We start from the raw sequence: 24,566 nt of genomic DNA, 5'->3' as shown, positions 1-24,566 counted from the left end.
GGATGTGCCTACAACAGATAACTGTAGTGCTGAACTTCTCAAGGGCTGTAAACATCTTGTTATCTTTCTAAGCCAAAGTTTCACAGAGAAGCTGGTGAGACATGTAGACTAACCATGTATAGGAGGGGGACACAGTGGGCTGTACTGAATGTATATAGGGCTGAGCTCACTCTTGAATGGAGAGCTTTTGAACTGACTCTGCTGAGTGTTTTTAACTGATCCAGGTTTGCAAATCTCGAATAAAGCTTTACTTTATTCAATATAAAATATAAAATAATCTACAGTCTCTGTGCCTTTCCCATTTCGTGATTTCCACAACAATTTGGCGATGAGGATGTGATAGGTAACTCCATTCACTAATCGTTCCCAGGGACTCCAAGGTTAACTGCGCGCAGGGACCATGTGGAACAGAGTGGTTCAGGGAGCTCACATTCCGTCTAGGCCGGAGCAGAAGGGACCCGCCTCGGACCTGAAAGGGAGCGTCAGTGGATGGATACGGCATCCCGAACATAAAAAGGGTGAGACTGAGTTTCTTCTTACAATAACTCCATTGGGGAAAAGGTTCTAAAGACCTTTTAATAAAACCTGTTCGGGCCTGTGGGGCCCCTCGTGGAACAGGCTGCGCAGTAAACAGTTTTTGGGAAACGAGGATGAATATTAGATGCATGTATAGACAAAATAATTGCTATGACATGGCATATATGTATACATTAAAGATTACGGAAAAAAATAACTAAAATCAACAAAAAATGCGGAAATAACGATATCTCCCTAAACTAAAACATTATTCTTGTGTGTGTTATCATCTGTTTTGAGTACAAGTGACGGATGAGCTCCCATGACTACCAGGTCCGGACGATCAGCCAACCCTGACCAGGCTTTCCTTCTGGCTCCATTGGTGGCTTACCCTAACCCACAGCCACGGCCAGCCCAAGGACAGGCGGGCCTTAACGAATGGATGCCTGAGGTCAGCATCCAAAAGACTTGGAAAAAGGATGAACTGAAGGACATTGCTAATGAAATGCCTTTTCCAGATCCCACCAAGGACTCAGCAGAGTTTGGGATTCACATGATCAAGTTGGTGTACCTGTACAAGCTGTCGGGAGCAGAGAATGCACACATCACGCGTTCAAGGATGAAACTACGCTGGGCAGACGTCCAGGAGGGGTTCAATGAGGACCTTCTCTGGTCCGCAGAGAGGGCATACCAAACTCAACTCACTCTTCTCCTGGAGAGAATAAAGACTGCCCACCCCACAGTGACTGATTGGGCTGCCATCCACAGTTGTGTACAGGGTCCTAAAGAATCCCTGGGAGACTACAGAGACAGGTTGGAGAAGTGGTTCAGGAAATACAGTGGCCTGCCCGGGTGCATGGCCTTTTTTTGAGCTAAAATGTGAAACTCACTTGCATTGGGTGGGAGACAGTACCTCTACAGACTGTGAACATTGTAAACATGCAAAACGGCAGTAGCAGTCCGCTGATAACAAGGCTATATCCAAACAAGAAAAGGAAAACACCAAGCTCCAGGCTGCTCAGCTCATGTATTATCAGGGACAAGGTCAGCAATTCAGCGGAAAGGGGGGAGGAACGGGTGGTTTTCAAAGGAGGGGAAGAAATCAGAGGGGAGGACGAGGCAGGAAGAGGTGGACAGGGACGGAGCGGGGACCAGACAAGGGATCAGTCATATTACAATTGCGGTAAATATGGTCACTTATATAGAGGGTGCCCTGAACCGGAGAGACAGGAAGTTGTGGGTGGCGGATGGGTGTCGGGACCACCACACAATGTCACACTCAATAAACCTAAGGATGACTGAAGTGTAGGAGAGACAGCTGACATTTTCGCAGAAGCAGTTCCTTAAGAAATATACCAAGGCCAAAGATAACCCTTGTGTTACCATTCTGATCGAAAGTAAGAACCTAAGTTTTCTAGTACATACTGGTGCTGCAATGTCTGTTATCACGCATGACTCCATGTTGAATTTTCCCATGTCAAGTGAAACTGTGCGCCCTGTAGGTGCTTCTGGTGTAGAGATGATTGAGTCATTAACTATGCCTTTATCTGTAGATGGTATTCCAAATTGGCACCAATTAATTTTATCTACCTACAATTTGGCTGGCAGAGAACTAATAGGCAAATTGGGCATGAAAGTTACCTGTGCACCGGATGGTCTGATTATCACACAGCCACAGGAGGACTGTCAGATATTGATGCCGTCTGACAATCAGACAGGTCCAGATTGGCATTGTGCATGGGATTTACCACCAGATGCAGACCATATGCGCCTTGGTGAAATCTACTCCATTGTCCGCCCTTTCTGGAAACAAAATGATTTGGTCTTGCCTGAACCCGGGATTGCATTGCACTTCTCATTTCTCCCCATTGGTTCGGGACTTAAACTACGAGAAGAAATGGCTAGTCAAACCAGGGTCTGAGGCTGTGATATGCAGGAATGTGTATATAGGACCAGACCACTGTGTATTAGCGGTCCAATTGATAAGCAAACAACGATCATTGTTTGGCTTTACTGATAGGATAGCCTACATTTCAATAGCAAAGGTAGATCATATTAACTGGGAGGATGCTGGCCCCATGCTGGAAACTGTGCCGGACGTGAATGATTGGATAATCATGAAAGATTGTTCTAAATTCTTCCCCACATTGCATGTTTGGTATGTTCTATTCTATTGGGCTGCCCAGGCCGAGAGGGGTGTTCATGGTGTTTACAGATCAATGCCTTTATTGCAGATCGTCTCATTACCAGTTGTTGATTCCTTGCTGTTCAGGGCCTTCCTGACTCACTGTGGGCTAAGCATAAGTTTGATATTGGAAAAATAAAAGCGTTCAGCCACTCACGGTCACACCCAAATTCACACTCAGGCCCAGTAGGGCCCAGTACCCTCTTAGTAAGGAAGCTGAAGAAGGGATTGCTATTGTTCATGATTCCCTGGAAGTGAGGGGGGCCATAATACTCTGCCCTGATTCTCCATGTAACAGTGCCATCCTACCTGTGCTACCAGTGCTAATGGAGATTGGCCATTTGTTCAAGCTCTTAGACCTGTTAATGATGTAATACATTCTCGTTCCCAACCCTGTCAAGGTCTAATATTCAACCCACCCACCGCAAATTGGGTTTCAGTTATTGATTTGGCTAACGCATTTTCAGTATTCCTGTGGCAATAGAATCTCAATAATGGTTTGCTTTTACGTTTGGTGGGAAACGATGGACCTGATGGACCGTCCTCCCTCAGGGGTAAGCTGAGTCTCCGGCTGTCTTCTCCGCAGCACTTGTACCTCCGGCAGGAAGTAAACTCATTCAATATGTTGATGATTTACTCTTGTACTCGGAGACTCCGAAGGATTGTGAAACTTATACCAGAAGGTTCTTGGAATTCTCAGCTGAGAATGGCTACAAAGTACGTCGAACATCTGTTAGGTACCTATGCCATGACATCACGCCCAACGGTAGATTATTGGGTCCAGAACATGTTAAAGCAGTGCTGGAACTCCCCAAACTAATAACCAAAGCCCAAATGATGAGCCTTTTGGGTGTGGCCGGCTACTGGACAGCCTGGCTTCCAGGCTTTGCTGAAATCACAGAGCCTTTGTCTGATCTCATTCATGACCACAAAATGGCAATGAAGGACAACATTTTTGGACCACTGACGGACTGACTTCCCTGGATTGTCTCAAACACTCAGTCTACCTCTCCCTGTTTAGATTTACCAGATCATGCAAAGCTGTTTAACCTCTTTGTCAGTGAAAATGTTCATGTCTTCTGTTTTGAAACAGGACCACGGTAGGAAGCAGCTGCCAGTGGCGTACAACTCCAAGCGTTTGGATCTAGTCTCTCTCCTGCCTACGGGCACTTGTGGCAGCTACTGAGGCTGTTCTGGCTTGTGCAGATATTGTTGCCATGTGCCCCCTCACTGTTCATGTTCTGCATGCTGTTCATTCTCTCATCTCACAGGCTAAGACAGCACATTTGCACCCTGCTAGGTTAATGCACTACCAAAACATTCTCCTGACAATGTCTCATGTTATGCTAAAGAGATGCATTGTTCAGAACCCTGCTACTCTTTTGCCTACAGAAGATTCTGGTGACCCTCACGACTGTGCTGCCATAGTGGAAGAAGTCGGTAAGCCACGACCCGACTTCTCAGACACACCCATTGATAATCCTGATCTTGAGTTTTTTGTGGATGGCTCAGCCCAGTGTTCCCCCAAAGGGGAGCCCTTGGTAGCATATGCCATCACTTCAGCATTAGAGGTTGTTGAAAGTGTTAGAAAATACCCTCAAACCTATCTGCTCAAGCAGCTGAACTGTTTACGCTCACTAGAGCCTGTATTCTAGCCCAACATCAGTCTGTTAATATCTACATAGACAATAGATATGCCTTCAGGGTCGTGCATGATTTTGTTACTCTGTGGCGCCAGCGTGGGTTCCTAACAGCATCTGGTAAGACAATCAGTCACCCTAGGTTAGTTGCTAATCTACTGCATTCTATCTTACTACCGGACTACATTTCTGTGTGCAAATGTCAGGCTCATACTAACGCCTCTAATTCCGTCTCTAAACTGATGTTTTTTTCTCTCTTAATGACGTTTCTGACTTACAATCAGGCGCTGACCCTGTGGAACTCTCTCGTTGGAAGCTGTTGAAATGGTCATTTGACCAGAAGCTGAAGCCTTGGGTTGGTCCTAATGGCCTCCCTATCCTTCCTCGCTCCTGTTACCCCTACCTTGCTAAGTTGGCACATGGCCAAGACCATGTTTCCAATGGAGGGGTTGTGAATATTGTACATAACTCTTGGTTTGCACCAGGATTTTCCCTATATGCCACAACTTTTTGTGCAAAATGTGTGATTTGTATGACAAACAATGTGGGTAGGGGCACACTGATGCCTATGTCGACCCACCCAAGCCCTGATGGTCAGTTGGAGCACTTGATGATAGATTTCATTGAGTTGACTCCATGCCAGGGATACAAATATTGCCTGGTAATGGTGAATGCATTCTCTAAGTGGGTAGAAGCATTTCCATGCAAACATGCCAAAGCCATCGCTGTCGCAAAGAATTTAATGCGGGAAATTATTCCCAGCCTACCATCGAAATTGACATCAGACAATGGCTCCCATTTTGTAAATAAGTTTAAATTAAATCTAGCTATCATTGTACACATTGTAGCTATCATCTAGCCAGTGGTGGCTAGGTTGAGAGAGCTAATCAGACTCTAAATACCAAATTCACGGCTGAGTTGTCCTGAGTAACAGTGATACCACTTGCCTTAATGTACCACAGGGAGAGAGCATCGCACCACGGGTGTTTCTCCTCACGAAGTGATTACAGGCAGACCAATAAGGATGATCACCACTCTTTTCCCACAGAATAGACTGACGTTGCACGGCTGCGACGACGAGATGGTGAGTTATTGCATCGCCCTAGTCTATTTTTCCTAGGGTGAAAGCAGCCCTTCATGAGCCAAAAGGAGGACCCCTCCACAAGATCCAACCAGGTGACTAGGCTGTCGTGAGGGACCTCCACAGAAAGTACTGGCATCTGCATAGGTGGTTGGGACCACACCAGGTGCTACTGATCACCCAGACGGCCGTTAAGGTTGCAGAGAGAGCTATGTAGGTACACGCCAGCCACTGCAGGAAGGTGCCATACGAACCTGATGATGTCTCAGCTGATGCCAGGATGACGACCACCACGATGGCCTTGGAATAGCATGGAGGGCTTACTGAAGGTCACGTTCATTGCCTTCATCGTCGGTATTGCTGTTTATCGGGACCATGGAGGCTGGGGGGAACAACAGAGAACCTCGAGGGACCAACAGCATTAATACAAGTTTGTTGACTGTTGATCTAATCAATATTAGTTTAATGATGAATCATTGTAGGAGAATGGTTTTTTGGATAATAATATGTTGCTCTTGTTGGAATGTATGATGTACTTTCTACTGTTTTGTTTTTCATTAGATGTACTGTTTAACATGTCTTTTTGTTGAGACTTAGTCTCAAAAGGAGGGAATGTGGTAGAACTGTTCTTATTCTATAGTACAATAATATCGTATTGCTTATTCTAAGTATAATCGAGTCATTTAGTAAGGCCATTGTGTGTTTCGGCTCTGTGCCTACAACAGATAGTTATAATGTTGTCTGAACTTCTCAAGGGCTGTAAACATCTTGTTATCTTTCTAAGCCAAAGTTTCACAGAGAAGCTGGTGAGACATGTAGACTAACCATATATAGGAGGGGGACACAGTGAGCTGTACTGAATGTATATAGGGCTGAGCTCAATCTTCAACGGAGAGCTTTTGAACTGACTCTGCTAAGATTGTTGTTAACTGATCCAGGTTTGCAAATCTTAAATAAAGTTTTACTTGTGAAAAGAAACTAGTGTCTCTGTGCCATTCCCATTTAGTGATTTCCACAACATGGAGCAGCATTAATGCATTTTGAAGCAAGAAACAAGTTTGTCCAACAGTATGACCTTATCCACTATTTCTCTGCTATTCAAAGCTAAAGTTAGAACACCTTTCCCTTACATCTAACCCCATATTGAAAGGGTTAAACCAAGCCCTCCAACCTAAGTTAAAATCGACAGCTGTAACCACTGAATAATTAATGACAATTTTGGTCCGCAACTCTTTTTAATTCAAGAAGGAACATTCCTAGTGTTCAATTTAGACAACTGGTAAATGTCCAAATGGCAATGTGATTAACTTTAAAAAAAGAAAAAGAAAACAAGGAGCACTTTTAAAAGGAGGGACATTTAAAATGGATTCCAGGCAAATACTTTCAGTTCATAATAAAGCAAATATCTGAAGTTTAACACCATAATCTTTATACAAAATAGGGTCACACTTCATATTGACAGTCCCAATGTCCACCTGTAGATCTGATGCAGTAGTTCCTTGACGGTGTGACTATCTGTTGATAAATTGCTTGTTAAAGTTACTGTTATAATGCTTAAAGTTGGGGTTATACGGTAAGGGTCATGGCAAGTAGACAAGTGAAATGTTACTGATGGCATATAGAGAATCTACAGATGGATATTTCGGCACTTGACAACAGAAGTGTTACCCCAAAATAGTTATATACAATGAACATAGAAAATAGGCAACATAGTCCAAGTCAACGCAACCATGATAAAAGCTCTTTCTTTAAAGGTAGACTCATATATGACAGATTCAGAAAGTAAAAAGCATTGTGGGTCAACTGTGAACCACCTAGGAGCATTAAAGCATGAGGCTCTACCTCTCACCCTCTTTAGTTCTCTCTTCCAAGCTGTAAGAGCATGGCAATCAATGCACAGATACTGCTGGAGTCATTCCACCTCAAAATGTACAAGAGGATTGACAAAGCCAACTTCTAAGATTGTTCTAAAATTGGTTCTGTAGTTAGTTTATGGGGGGATGATCCCACATATTTTAAGTGGGGCTTGAGTGTAAACACAAAATTAGAAAGTGAGGAAAATCTGCCCACAGACACAAACCATCTGCCAACTTCATTTTGTTTGACAAGTGGTAGGAACCGGTAGTCAGTTGGAGCCCTTGATGATTGAATTTCAAATTGAATTTAACAAAATGGTAAATTTAACAATGTTAGGTAGTATAAACATTACCTAACAAAAAGTATATGAATTAATCCAGAAGGATGCAGAAATTGATTAAATCTACACGTGGCGATAGAGCATATGCATTTTCCTTTGCAATCCCACAAAATCAAGTTTAGTGAAAATTTCTTTGAATAGGGGAACCTATCACAAATATCACAAGAATGTATAAGAAAAAAAATCTTAGCCGCAGTGTAATAATATATGGACACAGAGAACATATTGTTTACTGGCCATTGGAGAGGGATATGTGAAGTTGGTTGGTGAAATATTTTACATTTTTATTTGATTCTTGTCTTCTGCAATTGTAAGAATACATTAGGATTTTGGGTACTATATCTATAAAATATTAGGTGAATCAAGAAAATCACAAATTGGGTCCAATTGATTACCATCATTTCTCACCTCAATTGACACACCAAGAAAATGTTACAAGATGTTACATATACATTTTTGACTAGAATCTTTTTTTGCATTTCGGTCATCTCTGCAGTGCAGCCTGTTGCAATGTTCTTTAGATTAGTTCACCTTAAAAAGTGGTTTTAAAACATCAAGTGATTTTGGGTTTTCAAAATTAATCTTGTACAGCCAGCTAACAGCCAGTATAATTATTCAGTTTGATGTAAAGATCTTACAAGTGATGAAATACAATTCTGACAGAAAATAAGGAATACTGAATAACATTAGTGGACACATTCAATTTCACAAATACAATTTACATTAAACAAAGTTCCCTAAACTGTAAGAAAAATATTTATCAAAACTTTCAGAAAATACTAAATAATTATGATCCCTATTTAACATTTACAATATAATTGTTAATCTCAACTGTTTAAAGTGAATGTCAAAACCCTAATGTCTAGAATGTTTCACATATTCACTACTGTTTGGGGGCACTTAGAAATGTCCTTGTTCCTGAAAGAAAAGCATATTTTTTCATCCATTAAAATAACATCATATTCATCAGAAATACAGTGTAGACATTGTTAATGACTATTGTAGCTGGAAACAACAGATTTTTTATGGATTATCTACATAGGCATACAGAGGCCCATTATCTGCAACAATCAGTCCTGTGTTTCAATGGCATGTTATGTTTGCTAATCCAAGTTAATCATTTTAAAAGGATAACTGATCACTAGAAATTGCTTTTTAAATTATATTAGCACAGCTGAAAACTGTTGTGCAGATTAAAAACGATTAAAACTGGCCTTTTGTCAAATAGTTGAGTATCTGGAGCATCAGCAATTTTGGGGTCAAAAAGTAGGTTAAAAACCTTATTCTGAAACACGTCAGGCTATTCTTGAACTGAGAAATGAAGGTTATTCCATGCAAGAAACTGCCAAGAAACTGAAGACCTCGTATAACGCTGTGTACTATTCCCTTCAGCCCAAACAGGCCCTACCCAGAATAGAAAGAGGAGTGGGACCAAGAGGACAATTTAGCAAGTAGTTTTAGACTAATCTAAAACAAATCTAGGTTTGAGGTGTTTGGATCACAAAAAACATTCATCAGACCAAATAAAAAGATGCTGGAAGAGTGCTTGACGCCATCTGTCAAGCATGGTGGAGACAATGTAATGGTCTGGGTGTACTTTGGTAATAGTGAAGTTGGAGATTTGTACATGGTAAAAGGGATCTTGAAGAAAGAAAGCTATAACTCCATTTCGCAATGCCATGCCATACCCTGTAAATTGCGTTTGATTGGAGACAATTTCCTCCTACAACAGGACAATGACCCAAAGCACAGCTCCAAACTATAGAAGAACTGTTTACAGAAGCAGTCAGCTGGTATTCTGTCTATAATGGAGTGACCAGCACAGTCACCGGATCTCAACCATATTGAGCTGTTGTGGGAGCAGCTTGACAATACGGTGAATAAGAAGTGCCCATCAAGCCAATCCAACTTGTGGGAGGTGTGTCTGGAAGCATAGGGTGAAATCTCTTCAGATTACCTCAACAAATTGACAAGTAGAATACCAAAGGTATGCAAGACTAATTACTGCAAATGGAGGATTCTTTGACAAAAGCAAAGTTTGAAGGAGACAGTTATTATTTTAATTAAAAGCATAATTTCCAACTATGTCAATGATTATTTCATATTGATTTTGCTTTATTTGCTATTCAAACTGATTTCATGTATGCTTTCATAGAAAACAAGGACATTTCTAAGAGACCCCAAATTTCTGAAAGGTAGCTAATAACAATCAAAAACATATGCTAATAATAAAAAATAACAGGCATATCAAACACATTCTTTCAAGTCAGTCCATAGCTACAGTATGGAATCCATAACAGAAGAAGTATAGAAAAGTGAAAGCACATAGGTGCATTATGTAATTTTCTCTTGAAATATCCAAGGATTTAAAATACATTATGGCAACAGTATTGTCTAATAGAGTTTGTGGACTGGCATTGTAATTGTCCGGTGAGTAATTGTCCCTCACAAAAAAGTCCTAATTGCAATGCATTTTAGTTTGCAGACCTAGGTTTGAGAGCACCTGTTATTTTACTCCTTTGTATTTGTATCTAGCTTTCAAAGATTGTAGCTACTAGCCACTATGATCTTGTTAATTAAAGGTAAGACGTTCTGAAAAAGTTAAAAAGTTAAAGTCTAAAGCAAAGGCAAGTCTCACTTTCTAAACACTCCATTATTACTTGATTTTCCTAAATATTTTTATGAACTGCCCAATACCATTCTGATCACTAGAAACCAAAAGCTTAAATCTCTGTTTTAAATTTGGTTGAAATAATGTGATATATTGGGGTGTGTAATTAAGTGTGTTCATTGAGATTATGGGACTAGCCCAATTCAAAAGTATCATCACAATTGTTTCTGAAATCCCCAATGCGTCCTAAGAAAATTATGAAAAAACTTGAGGTACAACGTTATTAATATTTTAAATCAATCAAATGCGTTACGGTAGTACATATTTAAAAACAAATGCATTGAAAAAGTTGAAAAAGGGAAATATTTGTTTTAACCAAGCAGGCCCTAGAGGAAGGAGACATTGCTTCACCAGTCCCTGGCAAAATAAATTTGAGCATTTCTGGTCAACTATAACCCAACCTACTTCTGCATCAAACCTTTCTAATTGTCAAACCAAAATGTGGACTGTAAAATGGTAATGAGTCATACCTGTAAATGCACAAGAGGATTTCAACACACTCCAGCCCTATGATGAGTGACAGATGTTACTAGAGTCTCAATACAAGCCAACCTCCTTCAGGTTGGTTTTGATGATGACATCAGTGACAGCATCGAAGACAAACTGCACATTCTTAGTGTCAGTAGCACAAGTAAAATGGGTGTAGATCTCCTTTGTTTCCTTACGCTTGTTCAAGTCCTCAAACTGACATTGAATGTATGTTGATGCCTCTTTGTATTCATTTGGACCTAAAGTTGCACAGGAATTTGTTTCAATGTCATTTACATGCAGTCTCACAATACGAATTACTTCAAATTAATACATTGCTTTGGGCAAACTAGACATTTCCTATTACCGACCTCATACTTGCTAAACTCATTTCCTGCTTCACCAAAGTGTACCCTGAGGCTCCTCCCATATTGCACAAGTTAATATTTCCAAACAGAGGTATCACTCATGACTCCGGCATCATCTCAATAAACCAGAATCCACTGGGTGCAAATGCACACCACTGTGGTAACTATCACAACAATAATTCACAGGAAATTGTGTTATATGCTATTCTATAGTTGCCAATATTGTTGAATATCGGCTTTTATATGTAAACATTCTAAAGAATGTATTATATTAAACAAAGATCTACAAAGGTACTCTGGGTAAAACATTATGTCCAGCTATAAAAATGTACCTGAGTACTGTCTGTAAAGCCTATTAATAAACCTTTCTTTAAAGACATACCCGAGTACGGTCTGTAGAACCAATTTGTAAAGTGCTAAAGATGTTATTGGCATCTCTAAAATGTACTACTAAACCCTACAATAAATCCGTACCTGAGTACTCTGGGTAGCAGATCGTGAGAGGGCTCTTCTGAATCTTGTCCTCAAATAGATCCTTCTTGTTGAGAAAGAGGATGACGGAGGTGTCCGTGAACCATTTGTTGTTGCAGATGGAGTCAAACAGCTTCATGCTCTCATGCATACGGTTCTATGAAGAGATGACCATTGTCAGGGTCAGTTTGTGGATGAAAATGTACTTCAAACCCTGTTTGATAAGACCAGTAATACATGCTATATCACAACATCCATGCAAATATCCGGCGTCGCTGCATTTGCAGAGGAAGGAGCTGGCAAGCCAAGGCAAGTTTATTTGTATAGCACATTTCATACACAGGGCAAGTGCGTGACATTAGAAAAAAATTTGAAATAATAGAAATAGTAGAAATACATTTAACATTAAAAAAAACAAAGCATACAAACAAAACGTCACATTTAAGATGACTAAAAGATTACTAAAAGATTAAAAAAGGCATCTAAAACTGGTCAATGGAGCAAGTCTAAGATTTTCTGTCCTACAGTTTGTTCCAACTACAGTGGGGAGAACAAGTATTTGATACACAGCCAATTTTGCAGGTTTTCCCACTTACAAAGCATGTAGAAGTCTAATTTTTATAGGTACTCTTCAACTGTGAGTGACGCAATCTACAACAAAAATCCAGAAAATCACATTTAAGTAAGTATGATTAAGTAATTCATTTGCATTTTGATACATCAGAAAAGCAGAACTTTATATTTGGTACAGAAACCTTTGTTTGCAATTACAGAGATCATACGTTTCCTGTAGTTCTTGACCAGGTTTGCACACACTGCAGCAGGAATTTTGGCCCACTCCTCCTTACAGACCTTCTCCAGATCCTTCAGGTTTTGGGGCTGTCGCTGGGCAATATGGACTTTCAGTTCCCTCCAAAGATTTTCTATTGGGTTCAGGTCTGGAAACTGGCTAGGCCACTCCAGGACCTTGAGATGCTTCTTACGGAGCCACTACTTAGTTGCCCTGGCTGTTTCAGGTCGTTGTCATGCTGGAAGACCCAGCCACGACCCATCTTCAATGATCTTGCGATACATGGCCCCATCCATCCTCCCCTCAATACGGTGAAGCCGTCCTGTCCTCTTTGCAGAAAAGCATCCCCAAAGAATGTAGTGTCCACCTCCATGCTTCACGGTTGGGATGGTGTTCTTGGGGTTGAACTCATCCTTCTTCCTCCAAACACGGCGAGTTTGAGTTTAGACCAAAAAGCTCTATTTTTGTCTCATCAGACCACATGACCATCTCCCATTCCTCCTCTGGATCATCCAGATGGTCATTGGCAAACTTCAGATGGGCCTGGATATGTGCTGGCTTGAGCAGGGGGACCTTGCGTGCGCTGCAGGATTTTAATCCATGTGTGTTACTAATGGTTTTCTTTGAGAATGTGGTCCCAGCTCTCTTCAGGTCATTGACCAGGTCCTGCCTTGTAGTTCTGGGCTGATCCCTCACCTTCCTCATGATCATTGATGCCCCACGAGGTGAGATCTTGCATGGAGCCCCAGACCGAGGGAGATTGACCGTCATCTTGAACTTCTTCCATTTTCTAATAATTGTGCCAACAGTTGCTGCTTTCTCACAAAGCTGCTTGCCTATTGTCCTGTAGCCCATCCCAGCCTTGTGCAGGTCTACAATTTTATCCCTGATGTCCTTACACAGCTCTCTGGTCTTGGCCATTGTGGAGAGGTTAGAGTCTGTTTGATTGAGTGTGTGGACAGGTGTCTTTTATACAGGTAACGAGTTCAAACAGGTGCAGTTAATACAGAATGAGTGGAAAACAGGAGGGCTTCTTTGAGGAAAACTAACAGATCTGTGAGAGCCGGAATTCTTACTGGTTGGTAGGTGATCAAATATGTATGTCATGCAATAAAATGCTAATTAATTATTTAAAAATCATACAATGTGATTTACTGGATTTTTTTTGATTCCGTCTCTCACAGTTGAAGTGTACCTATGATAAAAATTACAGACCTCTACATGCTTTGAAAGTAGGAAAACCTGCAAAATCGGCAGTGTATCAAATACTTGTTCTCCCCACTGTATGTACAGCATAATGACTTAACTCTGCCACACCAACCTTTGACCTTACTCTGGAAACAGTTAGCAGACCAGACCCTGATGACCTGAGTGGTCTAGAGGGTACATAATAAGAGATGTCTGAGATGTGACTCAGCCCTAAAGCATTCAGTGACTGATAGATGAGTAGTTGTAGTATTTTAAAATCAGCTCTCTTAGTTTTTGGTAGAACTCGAGAAGCAGCCTTCTGAATGCAACTTCAGGGTTTTGGTTTTGATTCTCACAGGGGACTAGCACAAGTATGAAATGTATACACTTAATGATTTAAGTTGCTTTAGTTAAGAGTGCCAGCTAAAAACCTAAACTGTAAACGCAAATACAACAGTACTATAGATCTAGATTTGAAGCCACGTCACACTCACCATTTCCTCATCCTCAGCCAGGACCAGATCATAGTCACTGAGTGCTACACAGAAGATTATGGCTGTGACTCCCTCAAAACAGTGGATCCACTTCTTCCTCTCAGACCTCTGACCTCCCACATCAAACATCCTGTGGCCAGAAAGAGACGAGAAGAAATTACATGAGGAAGTGAGGAAAAGACAGAGGACACAAAAAGGGAATCAAAATGAGAGAAAAATCACAGGAAAATAGAGTGATTCACAAACATTAGTGAATCATTAACTGTAGCAACAAAGGGCTTTAGAGTTTGTTAGTGCAAGTCAGTACAATGAGTGCCGTTTTACTGACTTGAAGTACAGGTCTTTGAACGTGAAATGTGTCTCCACGATACCAGTGGTCTTGACTCTTGTACGCAAGACATCCTGCTGTGTGGGCACGTAGTTCTGCTGGGATATCCTGTCGAGGTCATTCAGGTAACTATGAAGGAAGAGGAGAAATGTAATTTGAATCAAGTATGACAGGTTCAGACAGGAAAACTGAGCACTGTTATCAACTGATACTGCACCAATCAGATTCATACCTGTTAATATGGCAGTTTACAGTGCCCTTGGGAAGTATTTAGACCCCTTCACATTCTACACATTGTTTAATATACTTAATTAACCAGAAAAGGAACCAAGCAAGGCTAGTTCAGCCGAGCCACAATTAAAAGTTGTTGCCCTTACTGGATTCGAAACCGGGTCTCCCACGTGAGTGGCTGTGTCTTTAACCACTACACCACAGAGCCATACATCTGCCCAGTGTCAAGCATCTCAACATTAGATCATTTTGTCACGCATTAACATCATGCCAAGTTTGAATATTTCACTAGACACCATTAAGCATTGTGCTTAACTAACTAACGTTTCTAATTAAGTTTACCTCCACCACAAAGAATATCTTTGAACTGCAGCTTTTGCCACTGGCCGTTTTAACAGCTTATTAGCCAGTAATAGGTTTACTAGATCTACTAACTTACCAATTGGAATAGTCATAAGAACTGAGCAATTGCTAGCGCGACTGAAGATAAACTTTACACTGCCAAAGCTATTTCATTTCATGACACAACAATGTTAATTTTTCTTTCATTCGTGAATGACATTGATACAATAACTAACAATATAGGTGACAATAACTTTTTTTGTTAAGGGAAAAGTCGAGAGAATCGTGAAAACCCCTACTCTTTTTACTGCCCAAGGGTCTTTTATCTAGCCTATATTACCCCCAAAAATCATGTACGGATGCATACTTTGAAAATCCACCAGAAATAGGTGTAATATAACATTGAATCGTTTTATTTTAGGCTAGCTATAACGTAGCTACTGAAGGTTGTAGCTTGCAAAGTTTTGGTCTAACTTGACCCAAAAGGCGTGCACGGACACGTACTTCGAAAATCCACCCAAAAAAAGTCACAATATAACATTGAATAATTGTATTTTAGGCTTACAATAACACAGCTACTGTAGGTTGAAGCCAGCAAAGTTATCTATCCAGACCAAATCCTAATTTGTTTCACCTGTGAAGAGTTTCGAACACGGGACCTATTGGTTGCAGGTCCGCGTCTCTACCACTACACTATTTCTCTACCAGTAGTCAGTCACTCAGTAAGAGACATTCACTCTTCTTGGCCAGCTCGCTTACACGGCCAGGCAAAAATGGATTCAATCAATTTTTTGCCATCAATTTATACACTATACCCCATAATAAAAAAGCAAAACACATTATTAAAATGTTATGCTCATTATTTTTAATGAAAAACTAAAATATCAATAGAAATCTCATCCTGCTCCAAGCCAACTAGGCTGAGTTATGACATTTTACCAACCAGGAGTCCACCACAAGGAGCTATACAGCATGCTTATGCAACGAATGGCCACCTTTTGGTCAGTCAACCTATACTGTGAAGTGAATCAGACCCTGTGCTCCAATGTCACGTATCACGTTACTACACAATTTAGACCACGAGTGTTTTACTTGCAATTTTCAACCTGTATACAGGCGTAGGATTAAACAGTTGGCAACTACAAAGAATGAGTAAGTAACCATAAATTGCCAATTGTTGAATAGTGTTGCTTTAAATTGCAAAAATGTCAGAGATAAAATTACATAGTCTGTTATTGGTTCAATTAGATGTGAACAAAACAGAGCGAGTGAAGAAATAAAGCAATTGCGAAGGAACACAGTAAATTTACAAATTATTTCCATAATGACCCATTCATAGGGTGCACATAATCATATAGTCTGTCACGTTTGTCTAAAAACCCATAATACTCAAAGTGATGGCAACCGGTTTCTGCCTTTAGGGACTGGACCTTCTCATGTCCTTATCTCATCACCAGTGTGTTGCAATAGCTGTACTGAGAGTCTACTATTACACAGTTCCTTATTTCATGCTGTAACTGGTATCAGGAATGTCTCAAACAAGGAGTCTCCAGAAAATCTATGCAAACAGCTGACTTTTTGCAGTTTGATTAATTAAAATAACAATAATGTATAATCAAAAATATATCCCTAAAAGGGGAATTTTGCATTTCGTAGTAAATTACAAAAGCTGAAATCAGTTGAAACTGAAGGTAACCACAAAACCCCCAATGCAATGCTCTTCGGAAAGGCTGTCTGGCCTCATAATTACACCATGTAAGAAATTATTTTACATGGTGGGAATACTAAACCATACCCAAGTTTGAATCATAGTAGGCTACTGTAAAATTGATTTGAAAGATGGGAGATAGGGATTTTCCTGCCAGGTAAAATGGACAGAGTACATAAACAGAGTTGAACTGTCAGAAAACCTGCACATTACTTTTTGAGTGATTGTTGCGCACTGCTCCACTGCAGCAAGCGTTTCCCAACTGCTCCACTAAAAACCATTCCTTGCTCACAGATTTTAATAAACAGTGTAAAAAGGTGACCAGTTCAAATCAGCTACATGTGGTAGGCTGTCTTTCAAATAGAATGTATACATTGAATAGGGTTATGCAATAATATATTATGTTCATGTTTGTGTTTTTGCCAACTGTAGAGGGATATAACACCAAGGCACAGAAAAGTATTTTTAGAAATGTCTTGTTAAAACGCCTCAAAATTGAAAACGATGACTGTGGGAATCATTGAGATCTGTCACTAGCAATCTACTGTAAAATGCCTAATCTTTTTAAACATAGTTACTTTGCTGTTACTCAACAAATGCTGGCGACTTAAATATAATTCTTATTTTTACTGGTGAACACACCAATGTTCATGTTTTTGCCAAGCAACAGCAAAGCTATATCATTTGTTTTAAAAAAAAACAGGCAAGCCTTGTTCAGCCGGGCCACAATTAAAAGTGATAAATGTTGTTGCCCTCGCTGAATTCGAACCCGGGTCTCCCACGGGAGAAGCAGTATCTTAAACCACTACACCACCAAGCTATACATTTGCCAAATGTCAGTATAGCATCACGACATTAGAACATTTTGTCACACATTAACATTACGCTAAGTTAGAATATTTTCGCAAGACACCATTAAGCATTGTGTTAAACTGACTAACGCTTCTTATTAGGTTTACCTCCACCACAAATAGCATCTATGAACTGTGTGGCTTTTGCCAATGGCCGTTTTAACAGCTTATTAGTTGATACTAATAAACCTATTACTGGCTAACTTATTAATTGGAACAGTCATAAGAATTGAGCAATTTCTAGTGAGACTGAAGATAAACTTTACACTGCCAAAGCTATTGAATTTCATGGCACAGCAATGTTAATTTTTCTTTCATTCGTGAATGACATTGATACAATAACTATCAATATAGGTGGCGATAACTGACTTTTTCATTTATATTCCAATGTCATGGACATATGAATGGGTTCTCCATCTCCACAACATGGTAAGCGGTCTAATTAGTTTTTCAATTTGGCTACACGCCACCTCTTTCATTCTGACCAGGCAAACATTAATTGGTGCACCAGTAGGGTTGTTAGCATCCTGTTTGGCCGCAATACACACGACAAGCTGCAGGGACTTAGAGCAGGTTTGGTTCTGGCTTTAGAATGCACTATGACCTAAGATTGGTTAAAACAGACGAACCATCAAATATTATTGGTCAAGGACAGGTATTGCGCTGCACACCGAGGGGGGTGAAGAAACGCCAAATACATTTTAATGTGAGAACAAGCAAGACTTGAAGCGACAAGTGTGACAAAGTTGACATGCAAGTGTTTTAATAACTATGAGTTTGAATGTGGAAACTGAGCATGGCCCATACTGGCCAGGGACTGTCTTTGTGTACTGGTCCAACGTTAAGTCTTACGGGCCCTGGGCCAGCGTTAATGTTGAACTATTTTTATTGTTCTTACATGCACATTTGATTTGCTTGCTTAAGGTTGTGTTCATTAAAACCTGCATCAGGGACACTTACCTCTCATGGCCACATGGTGCCATCTTTAACATTAATGTTATTCTTTTTATGTTTATGCACACAAAAAGTGCATAGCACTGCTAATTCTATAAAAAAAAATTGGGTTTTCAATATAAAACTTGGCGTGTGTATCAGTACTTCAGTACAGATTTTAACAATACTGCAATTATAGTGAGCAGTGTCACAGAAAACTGTGACTGCACCTAGATATGAAACACCATCCCATACACATCAGAGAAACTTTCACCATGAATTTACAAGTGTTTTAAGGCTAATGGAATTAACCATGTCCTGAGACTAACTTTTCAGTTTGATTGAAAAGCGAGTATCTCTACCAAGCTAGATAAAGATCATTCCAGCTAACAAAGTACAGTTGGCTTGGCACATATTTGGATAGCCCAGGAAGAATGGACAAGGGATTGATAGGCTACTCAACGTGCAGCAGAAGTCAAAACATGCAATAAAGGTAGGACTTAATCAGAATGCATAATCAACAAAATCATGATCTATATGTAAAATCTGAAAACTAAAGGGAAAGATGGTTGCAAAATCAAAGGAAGGCCTTTGGATATAAACAACTAAAGATCAGTAGCCTATTCTGTTAAACAATAAACCATGTCAAGTTAAAATATTTTTTTTGTAGCACAGTCCTGGGAGAACAGGTGAACAGAATACTAGGTATAAAGGTGTAAGCATTCTGTTCACTAGGTATAAAGGTACATGCAAAATGGTTTTGTGACCAGGGTACATTATCTGCAGGTTTCAGCAACTTAAATTTAAGACTTCTTTTAATGCTTTAATATTTTTTGCAACCTTGAATTCAATTAAAGATCAATTTCACAACAACACACAACGCAAAAATACATAAGTACACCAATTCGACTGAGGTACCCAACGTTGTTAGAGCAGTAGGCCTACTGCTAAAAAAAAACATTACTGGCTGTACTTAACGGGACTATAGTCTGTGGTACAACCAACCAGAACAGAGAAATGCTGAGCGTTTTTTGGTGGCTTTTTGCAGTGTTTCTGCAATTCTCACACTTCCTATGGGATTACACAAACATAATTCCCATAGTGCCAAGTTTGAAAGACGTCAGTGGGCTTTGTTTTCAACAACAAAGAAAAACTGCTGTTGTCCAACTGCTTCTGGTTGAATGTTCACTTTCCCATGGTAGCTGCAGGAAGGATAACAGACAATCTCAACTATGTAGCTAAATTACCTAGCTTGGTACTAGCTAGCTATCTACCTCATGAAAAATGGTTTTAGAAGGAAAGCAGCCAACCGTCATGAGCAGGGGGGTAACTGGCTAGTAAGAAACCTGAGTGGCAGGTAGATTAATCTGGCTGGTGAGCCCAAAAAAAAATCAGTTTGAGGCTCTGAGAACTTCCCTCCATTGGTTAACATAATTAACAGGATGATATAATACTTGCCTTTCTCTGACTGTGATTGTGATAAGAGGTCTGAGACAAGGATAGATGTGTTTTTATTAACAGTGTGTTTTTGGAGGAGCTTGGCAATGCAGAAGGGTGGCAATGTGACCGAAAAGCACCTTTAAGAGAGAGATTTTAAAAGCTCCTACTATGAAGCTGAGTCGTTGAGCTGGTACTCTCTGGACCTGCCAAAGCAGATCTGGACTCCAGCATCCTGCCATAGCCTCTTGATGACACCGGCTAGTTCAGGGGTCATGACCCCTTCCTCTGCAGAGCTGGCCAAGGCAAAGAGCTGTCGGGCATCGTCCTGGAAACAGATTCAAGCACACCACACAGTTACCAACATCAAAAAACAACGGTGCCAGATCAATTCGTACCCTCTTCTTTTATGAGCATGTAATGCCTTGTAGTCATAGCATCAAACAGTAAACTAACTTAAGGCATTTTACAGAGAAACGGTAATAAAGGCATGCTCTTAATATACAGCGGAGTGGTAAAAACTGAAACTTTTAAATTACAACAGAAAGTGGTGTAAAACCACTCAAATGTAAGGTCCCGTCAAACTGACTCACTGAACGTGCCGTCTCCCCAAAGTCTATTCCAAGCCTGCCCATGGCTCTGATGATGGCAATGATGGACTGGATAGTGTTGCTGTAAACCACCACCCTGTACTGGCTACACTCCTCCTGTGTGTACCCATCCTCATGGATTATTCTGGGGGAATAGAAGATTACCATGAGCCAGGATTCAGGATGTAGTAGACTCTCGTGTCTCTCATGCTTCAGCTCAACAACTAGCCTTATCTTGGTCTTTATAACATGGATAATATCTTAGCTGCTATGGAACATTGCATATGTCAGATTCAGTCAATAGGTTTAAACTACTGTTTGTGAGAGTATGCTAAATTGTTGAAATATTATGTACTCACTTCATCTGCTTTACAATGGTGCTCTTTCCAGACTCCCCAGCACCTTGAAGTGTAACGTTTAGATGCAAAGGAGAAATGCAAAACATCAGGACTCAAAACCCTAACTTCAACAAGATTTAAATAAAACTGAGCTGTCAGCTTAACTTATTTTCATCTAGCTACTTTTTACCACTAAAATACTTTTATGCATCTCTATGTGATCTAATGACAACATGCACACGTTTGTCAGTCACAAGTGAGCTATGACTATATGCAGTAAAAATAAAGACTCCCTGCTGGTATCTGTTTCATAGTTTAATGCTTGGTAGCACTTACATTTTAGGCAACCAACAGAGGCTAGGCTTCCTATTTTACATTCTGGTAGTAGGGGCTGCACAATTAATCGAAATTGCTATATTGACATGTGCAATATCTAAATTTTCAGCTCCAAACAAGGTGAATGATATGCGCTTCAAGCAAAGCAACGGGCATGCATCGTACGTCCGTAATTGTTTTTCTTGCGGGTGCTGGAGGTATTTTTGTAGATTACTTAAATACCTAGACTAATTTTGTCCCACATACACAACAGCATGGGTATTAAAAGTTTCGGCTTCAATGTCACTGCCTATAAACAAACGTAAAATGGGAGAAAATATACCTAACCAGCTACCGCACGACACAAACATAGCAAACGCCATTGCATTAAATGAGCAGTTAAATGGAGTTCGATACAGGCTGCAACTTCAAATTGGTAATAAGTGTAAAACAGAAAACACTGAACTTTAACTTGATTTTTATTCAGTTTAATAGCACAGTATGTAGGCTATGATCTCTATTTTTAAGTGAAATTATCTACGCTGTTTACACACATCGCAAAATCGCAAATCATAACCGTAATTGCTATATTTTTCAAAGAAATCGCGATTCAATATTTTATCCAAATCTGCAGCCCTATCTGTTAGGTATATGCTTTTTCACGATTATCTACACATAAGTTATAAAAACAGATTGAGATGGAGAATCTTCAATGTAGCAACTACATGAGGTGAAGAGGTAGCCTAATTATTGTGTCTAAAATATTATAAAAGTAAATTATATCGTATATCAGGGGTATTCAACTCTTACCCAACAAGGTCTGGAGTCAGTTGGTTTCGGTTCTACCTCATTTTCAAGGGCACCTGGTATCCCATGTCTAAATAAGTCCCTGATTTGAGGTTTGCAGTGAGAGGATTGAGGGTAACTGGCCAGAGTTGAGTTTGTAAAGTATGTTAAAAGATACTGAAATGGCTAGGTGATTACATTTATTTTAACAGAACATTTTACGTAGTCAACAAATGCAAATAATCATTGAAGCACTACCTCACACTACCTGACAGGATCAGGAAAGAGGAAAATAAATGTCATTCCCCATATTCAAATTTGGCTTCAAAGTTGCTTATCACACAATTTATTTTTATTTAAAGGAATTTCTGTCAGAAAGCTATATTAACTATCGTGTTTCTAATTATATTGTTGTTGTTTTTTAAATAACGTGGCCTGTTTACTTTTACGGACTCATCTCAGAACCAGCAGGTAGTAATTGTGACCGTCCTATACCCACAACCCCACCTACTGTTTCGGGCCTTTCACCTGGTCAGAGAATTTGAACATCAGGATAATCATCATAAAAACTTAAGAGATTTAATTTATTCTTAAATGTTCCTAATGGCTTAAATTCTAGAATTATACAAACAACGTTATATCGACATAACTGTCAATCATGTTACAATAAAAATAGTTTAATTCGATAAGACAATATAATTTAGGATCCAATTTCAGTCACGCACAAACACTCACCTAGAAGCAACAGTTTGACTTCACTTGATGCCTTTTCGCCAGCTTCTCTCAGATTGCGATCAATCATTTTACTCCTCTCCATCGCAGCTTTATCTTCGGCACTGAGCGTGCAACCCATTTTGATACCAGCAGGTAAACCCTATCTACCGTTCGTTGTTACTGACTTGCTAGCAAGCTACCTAGGTTTTGACAAGCTGTCCAAATGCAGAAATAGGAAAGTGTTCAGTAAAAAGAAAGGGATGACATTCTAATTATACACAACAAATGTTCTGTTTGTCAAGCCCTTGACGCGGAATACTATTCCAAGCTAGATAACGTTGGTCAATTACGACACATTTTCAAATGTGTGCGACGACGAGCATGACAAGAAAAAGGAAGGGGAAAAAGGCGTTGGCCAGCAAGCTTTAGCTAGCAAATGTTATTTTTCAACATGCACATGTAACTAGGAAGCGAAATACTTTTGACAGAAGGGGCAATCACATACAACATGTATACGAAACAGGAAATTAGCAAAGTTTAAAAAAGTGACTACAGTAAATAAACTACAATAAATGTGTAATGTTAGGATACTGTACTAAAGCAGGTAAAGTTGAGCTGGTTAACATTAGCTAGCTAACTGTATAGCTTCAAGTTCTTTCCGTGTTGCGCCGTAAGTAAAAAAAAGTTTAAAATGGAGCTGGATAGCGGAGTTTTAACTTTACTAAATCCAAACACAATCAACACCCTAACCGAACTCATAATACTAATACACTTCTAAATACTCCTGGTTGTTAAACTACTTACTGGTCCTACTACAATGGAATAGCTATCTAGCCAGCAAAAAAAAAAAGGTTATATGTGCAGAGATGGGCAAACATTTTTTACTTTCAGCGTCATGTGACGCAAGAATCTTGGAAAACTATTCCGGGGGTTTATGGGAAATGAAGTCCAAAGGAGTTCAGTACTTTTGGAGCATAATGGTCTTTCCTAATTTGACCCTATTTAGTCCAAATTCGATCCGCGTACAGCAGTTCATTATATACTTTTTGTAAGGTTATCAATGATCGACTTTAATATTTTGTCTATATAATAATTAGGCTTTTTATATGTAGTAATTATTAATTATTATTTATTTTATCTCTTATGTAAAGCCAAACAAGGTTGTTACCATTATGTTAGATTGTCATGTGCAAGTTCAAATGAATACCTATTTAACTGGACAAATTTGTGCCTGCACACATTTATTTTCAATATTGTTTACAATCAGAATTACATAATTTTCCAATTATTTATTATTTTTGCCATGAGGCTTTCCAATATAAACAGATGAGCATGGGGCAGCAGTTAGATGGTGCTCATGTATGGCTGCAGCATGAGGTTTGAATCCAGCCCACTGTAACAGGGGTTCATGCCGGTTTTCACTTTAGGACCAGATGAAAACAGCACAATGAATGCAAAATTAACTTTACAGTAGTGACCATGAAAAAAAATTGATAGAGCTATGGTAGGTATTAAAATCTACCTGGGCTTATTTTCTATTATATCATTGTCCGATGTGCTCACGAATGTGCAGAAACCTCCATGCAGACTTGACATTTTCAAAACATTTCTCAAAACACATAAAAGGTGAATCCTCTGGCACTTAATGACACAAAACATGATATACCACATCAATGGACAAAGGGGGCTTCAAACAATATTTTTCAGATTTTACCTCAGACAAAATGGCCAATATTGACCACCAAATATTCACATTGACCTGGTCTGGCACATTTATTAATTTAAGTAAAATAAAAAAATGCTACAAGTTGCAAATACTGCCAATATATTGGTGAGAAAATTCATACTGACAACACAATGGCACAACAATATATACAAAATCTCTCTATGAGTGTTGTGCGTAATGCATACTTTTATGAGTAAC

The 24,566-nt window shown here is 39.6% G+C and overlaps 1 protein-coding gene across 1 annotated transcript; it reads right to left on the bottom strand.

Annotated features, from left to right (window-relative positions):
* Positions 1–9,517: 9,517 nt before the first annotated feature.
* LOC105017141 (guanine nucleotide-binding protein G(i) subunit alpha) lies at positions 9,518–23,508 on the bottom strand. The gene is made up of 8 exons (XM_010881510.3): positions 22,664–23,508; positions 20,849–20,891; positions 20,493–20,634; positions 20,070–20,227; positions 14,398–14,526; positions 14,070–14,199; positions 11,601–11,754; positions 9,518–11,018 (listed from the first exon to the last, which is right to left on the bottom strand). Exons 1-8 carry the CDS (start codon positions 22,779–22,781, stop codon positions 10,828–10,830), a joined length of 1,065 nt encoding a protein of 354 aa, XP_010879812.1. The 5' UTR covers positions 22,782–23,508; the 3' UTR covers positions 9,518–10,827.
* Between the last annotated feature and the right edge of the window lie 1,058 nt (positions 23,509–24,566).

Source organism: Esox lucius, chromosome 17, assembly GCF_011004845.1.
Source record: "Esox lucius isolate fEsoLuc1 chromosome 17, fEsoLuc1.pri, whole genome shotgun sequence".
Taxonomy (NCBI): domain Eukaryota; kingdom Metazoa; phylum Chordata; class Actinopteri; order Esociformes; family Esocidae; genus Esox; species Esox lucius.
The sequence above is the reverse complement of the archived record's forward strand: the minus strand, read 5'-3'. Positions and strand labels throughout refer to the sequence as shown.

Excerpts from the sequence above, each read along its gene's own strand:
- LOC105017141 (XM_010881510.3), bottom strand. The coding sequence starts at position 22,781 with ATGGGTTGCACGCTCAGTGCCGAAGATAAAGCTGCGATGGAGAGGAGT. Across the intron at positions 20,892-22,663 it reads AGTCAAACTGTTGCTTCTAG|GTGCTGGGGAGTCTGGAAAG; the intron begins GTGAGTGTTTGT and ends TTACACTTCAAG. Across the intron at positions 20,228-20,492 it reads TTGGGGAGACGGCACGTTCA|GACGATGCCCGACAGCTCTT; the intron begins GTGAGTCAGTTT and ends ATCTGTTTCCAG.